Below are 5123 nucleotides of genomic sequence, written 5' to 3'. Positions count from 1 at the left end.
AAATAAGAGGATTATTTGTTATCATTCGTTTGGATATATGAATTCGCCAGATAAGTTTAAAAATTTTCTTAGACTTTAAGTTCTTATACTTTTTAGTCTATATACTATAATGTAATATTCTTTTTATTAATAGAATGAACTTATTTGATAGGTTGAATACTAAAGTTATAATGGATCAATTTCAAAATAAAAAAACTCGTAGAGGACAATTGTAATAGATTAAATTAGTTAATTGATAAAGTTATGAATATTTTTTTTTTCTACATTCATTATATAGATTTTTTTCAACTCGCCAATTTTTCATCTAATAGTAATAAGTCATTTCACAAACCTATGTGGCTCCAAAAGTCATTTCACAAATCAATCTACATATCATACACATGTTAGGTGTGGTGTGGTGTGGTGTGGTTTGCCTTTGCTTCCAGAGAAATAAAGAAGGTTTTAGCTTTGTTGGTGTTTTTGACCACTGAATCACCCATTATGTGATTTCTGCTGCATTGAATAGCAGCCTAAAAAAATGGTATTGAGATTTGTATTCTCTGTGTATTGAACCTTTCATTCTCCCCTTGTTTTTACTGTCAACTCAAATGTTGTAGCAGTTAAAACCATCATCAGCCCAGGGATTCTCTTGTTGCAAGAATTCTGCTTCAACCCACAGATCAACACAGAAAATGGAATATCATTAAGAAACTTCCAAGTATGAATGGTGTTTCACTACCAATTCTACTTTTAATTTGGTGTGATGTGTAACATAAATCCAACCTTTAAAATTTTGAACATACCTGCAAGTGAGGTCAATACACTCCCAGTCTAAAACACCCACAAGGTAACCCATCTGATCTCTCACCACTGGAACTTGGGTCACACCAAGATTCTTCATAATCATTTTAGCTGTAAGAATATCCATACTCGGAGTTGCCGTCCATGGTACTTGACATATTTTCCCATCTAGTGAGCAAATCTCAGAAACTACAAGCTCCTGTCCAACAAACTAAGTTGTCAAGTCTGGATATTTACAGAATTAATGAGTCATAGAAGTAAAAATATCTCTCTGATATTCTGTAACTGTAAGTGAGGTTCAAAATTAGCACAAACAATTCATTTTGATAGCATCGGACTAGAAGAACCCCTTTCGGATCAGTTATTATTAGGATGAAATTGCTAGAGAGAGAGATTGTTGGTGTCAAATGAAATAGTACATCACCTTTAGTTCTTCACTTCTTGATTTAGCATTTTTGCTTAACTTTTGAATGTCTTCAAGCGCTAATATGCCAATCAAAGTATTCTCTTCATCCACGATCAATGCACAGGACTGCTTCTCTGCAAGCATTAGATTTACTGCTTCTACGAGGAAAGTGCCCATGAGGACGGTAATGTATTTCGTTGTCATGGCTTCGGACACAAATATTTTCCTTTCCAACTCTACGGTTTCACTATCAGAATCATATGCACAAAGCGAGCTTTCAATTTCACACAGATCATTTGGGTAATTTGTTTGTCCATCATCTGCATAATTAGAAGATTGGTTGTTTGAATTACTATCATATGCTGTAGATTGTTGACTGGTAAGACTTCTCCCTGGGGGAAGTTTCTTCGTCTGCTGGGAACTTCTTTTCCTTTTCTGCCCGGAAGTGATCCATGACGACACTCCCACTGCCCCGAGTAAAGGAAGAACAATTCGGTAATCTTGTGTCAACTCAAAAAGCAACAGAACAGCAGTAAGAGGCACCTGACAAACCCCAGCAAGAGTAGCAGCCATTCCAACCTGCAATTAAACCACTTTGTTTTGTAAATACTCATTGCAACTGCTGGTTAACAGAAAAAGTGCAGGTATAAGAAAACAAAAGATTAGGCAGAGCGAGCATTCGCATGCTAAAAAGTTCTTAATCTAGGAATATATGTCTATATCAACCAGAGGAGTAAACTAATGAAATTAGTTGGGTTGCATCTCACATATCAAACACAAGTACCGGGACGGTCATTGTCATGGTTATTACTGAAGAAAATTAGAATAAACTAAAATGGCACAATGTTAGTTTGTAAAAGGAGCTCTTGACTTTTAATGTTTTCTGGAAGCTCCTAAGCTCAGTAAAAAAAACCAAAAGCCAATGCAAGGTATATGTGTAGTATTTTCCCACAAAAAATGACAATAAAACGATGAGATTTAAGGAATACAATGATATAGAACAGTACCAATCCATACGCTTGAGGTGACGCCACTTCGAAAATGGAGAAGTCAATTACAGTGTTGGGCTCAGAAAGTGCAAGGCCAATGAATTTCCCATATGCCATTCCAGTTGCGGCGCCAATAAACAGGGATGGTGCATAATACCCTCCCACTAATCCAGATGCTCTGCACAAAGAGGTGGCCAAAATCTTGATGACAACAAGCTGAGCCAATAATTCAGCTGAGAGGGGTTTCACAAAAGGCCGAGATTCCAACAAAAGATCGACATTCTCAAAACCCCAATACAGAATTTCAGGATATGCCAAGGCTATCAGTCCAGTAGTGAAGCCACCTAGAATAGGGAACAAAGCCTTCGGCATGCCAAAGTCCTTATGAAATTTGTCGACGGTTGCAAGCATGTAAGATGTGCATTTAGAAAAGCTCAATGAAACCAAGCCGCAGAGGACACCCAACAAGAGATATAGTGGAAGCTCTGAAAATGAGTTAAATAGATATCTGAGAGTCTTGCTTGTCAACTATAAACTATAAAAGGGAAAGATTGATCATTTATTTTGTCTGACAACATTAACTTTCAAGCTAAAAATATTAGTTTACCACTTGGTGATCGAAAATCATAAACTGGGACCTTGAATGCTGGTTCTACTCCAAGACCAACTTGTGAAACTACAGAAGCTATAACAGCACTTAATATAACCATTGAAGTGGTGTTTGTGAGAGAAATAGTTGAATCAGCAGGAGATGGCCACAAGACTGATTCAATAGCAAAAAAACAGCCAGCAACTGCAGCATTAAACCCTGGCAAAATAGAAAAATAGCTTAAATGGAGGAAATCGAAAAGAGTTCCTCACCATTATCTACTAAATAAGACAACATGAGAAAATCAACACACGGACAAATTTACTTTAGAAACATATCATAAGAAGAACAACTGTCTCATTGTTCTATCACAGCAATTAGCCATAAAAAATTTCATAGGAAGAAATGCCAACAAGACCAGTTGTAACATTTTAAGATTAACAACATTCTTAGCCTATAATGTAGGCAAGGCATGCTATATTTCAGAAAATACTTTATATAAATCCATTCATCAATCAACAAACAACAAGCATATAATAGAGAGAGACCAACCAGATGAGATTCCAGCTGCTGATCCAGCAGCTATCAAAGAAAGCTTTGTTCTAGAATTCTTGTCAAACACAGTGGAAATACCCTTGCCAACAGAAGTACCAATGTCGACGCTAGGACCTTCCGGTCCCAAAGAGTTACCAGTACCAAGGGTTACAGAAGCAGCAACAGCCTTTAGGAAAGGTTGCAATGCAGCCTTGAACTTATTAGAAATTGAAACTGGGACTCCAAATTTTGTGGAAGGGCCATCCCCTTGAGGTTGCTCCAGTTTCACATCTGTAGCATCTCTAAGCAGATTCAAAAAGCTAACAAGAAATCCCCCACAAGCAGGAACCAATATAACTCGTTTCCATATATCTTGAATGGGCATTTCTCTTAACCAGGACGCCCCTCTATTAGGAATTCCATCCCAGGAAAAATCACGTATCTCATGCACCTTCAATCATTCAGAAAATCACAATAATTACTGAAAACTTACGTTGTTAAGACAATCAGCAGAGCAATATTTTCAACTTTCCTTGTTTAATTATGTGCTTACTGCTAAGTTCAAAGAAGAAAGAGAGAAATAGAAGAAAGTTGGGGTATACGAAGTACTGCGTTATTGAAGAGCACGACACCGATGCCTGTAAGAAGACCAACGAAACACGACGATATTATTGTTGAACTCCCAATTCCATAGGCTATACCTTCTTCTTCTTCTTCTTCTTCTTCTTCTTCTTCTTCTTCTTCACTCCGTTTTATACTAAATCGGCCGTCGCTGCTAACAGAAACAGGGGATTTAGATTCTTCGCTTCCGGGCAGGGCCGAAATCGGCCTAAAAACTAACCCAGTTCGTTTTGGGCAAAGAGAAAAATGAAGACCCAATAAACTGCCATAGCTGTTACTACCCACTGCATAATTTTCAAGTCCATTAGAGATGGTGTTATTGGGATCATATAGGGCAGAAATTGAGGAAGAGAAGGCCAGAGCGGAGAAATTTTTGCAGAAAGAAGCAGAAGGGAGAGGGGAAAGACGAGGGTAATGAGGGGCATTGTTAAGCTTTGTTCCCATGGAATCGAAAGCCCCCATTATCGATTAGATCATTCACATACAGTTCGTCTCCCGCTAACTATGTGTGAATGTACTACGAAGATGAAATATAACTCTATCTACACAAATTTGAGTGGATAAGTTTGACACAAAGCGCCCCATTAACTAAAATAACGTCTCCATGGCTTCTCAAGATGTGTTGTTTTGCTTTCCATTTCCTAGATTTCCAAACCGCTTGGATTTTGAAAATATCGATAAAAACGTAGATAAAAGGAATTTTTTTTTAAAAAAATTGCAAATAATATTTATAGACTTAATTCTAAAAACTAAAAACTAAACAAATAAATGATTAGAGATCTTAAGGTTGAAAATGGAAGGGATTAGGAAAACCGAATAAAAAGAGACTGGCAAATGAAAATAGAGAGAAGTCATCTTCCCAACAAACTAAGAATTTAGACTTGACGAAAAAGGTCAAATATATATATATATATGATAACCTGAGATAAGATAAGATTTAATCCTAACTTATTTGGAATTAGGAAAAACTCATATCTTAATCCTAGATGATCCCTAGGATTTCATTATAGCTTGAGGTAACTTAAAATTTTGGCTTCTTCATTCTAAAATTCTCATCTCTGGTATTAAACTATTTTTTTTGTTTGTAGATTCTCTTTTTCCTAAATTACAAATATTTTTCCTATCCAAATTTGACATCAAAAGTTGATGCCATCTTTAGAGAAGGAGAGTAATCAACCTTTATAAAAATTGAGATATTTGCAAA

The 5123-nt window shown here is 36.5% G+C and overlaps 1 protein-coding gene across 1 annotated transcript; it reads right to left on the bottom strand.

Moving 5' to 3' along the window:
• Nucleotides 1-215: 215 nt before the first annotated feature.
• LOC120088888 (chloride channel protein CLC-e) lies at nt 216-4517 on the bottom strand. The gene is made up of 7 exons (XM_039046328.1): nt 3908-4517; nt 3317-3749; nt 2783-2983; nt 2194-2660; nt 1205-1765; nt 783-979; nt 216-642 (listed from the first exon to the last, which is right to left on the bottom strand). Exons 1-7 carry the CDS (start codon nt 4379-4381, stop codon nt 612-614), a joined length of 2364 nt encoding a protein of 787 aa, XP_038902256.1. The 5' UTR covers nt 4382-4517; the 3' UTR covers nt 216-611.
• Nucleotides 4518-5123: the final 606 nt, after the last annotated feature.

The sequence above is a fragment of the Benincasa hispida genome, chromosome 10 (genome assembly GCF_009727055.1).
Source record: "Benincasa hispida cultivar B227 chromosome 10, ASM972705v1, whole genome shotgun sequence".
NCBI lineage: Eukaryota > Viridiplantae > Streptophyta > Magnoliopsida > Cucurbitales > Cucurbitaceae > Benincasa > Benincasa hispida.
The sequence above is the reverse complement of the archived record's forward strand: the minus strand, read 5'-3'. Positions and strand labels throughout refer to the sequence as shown.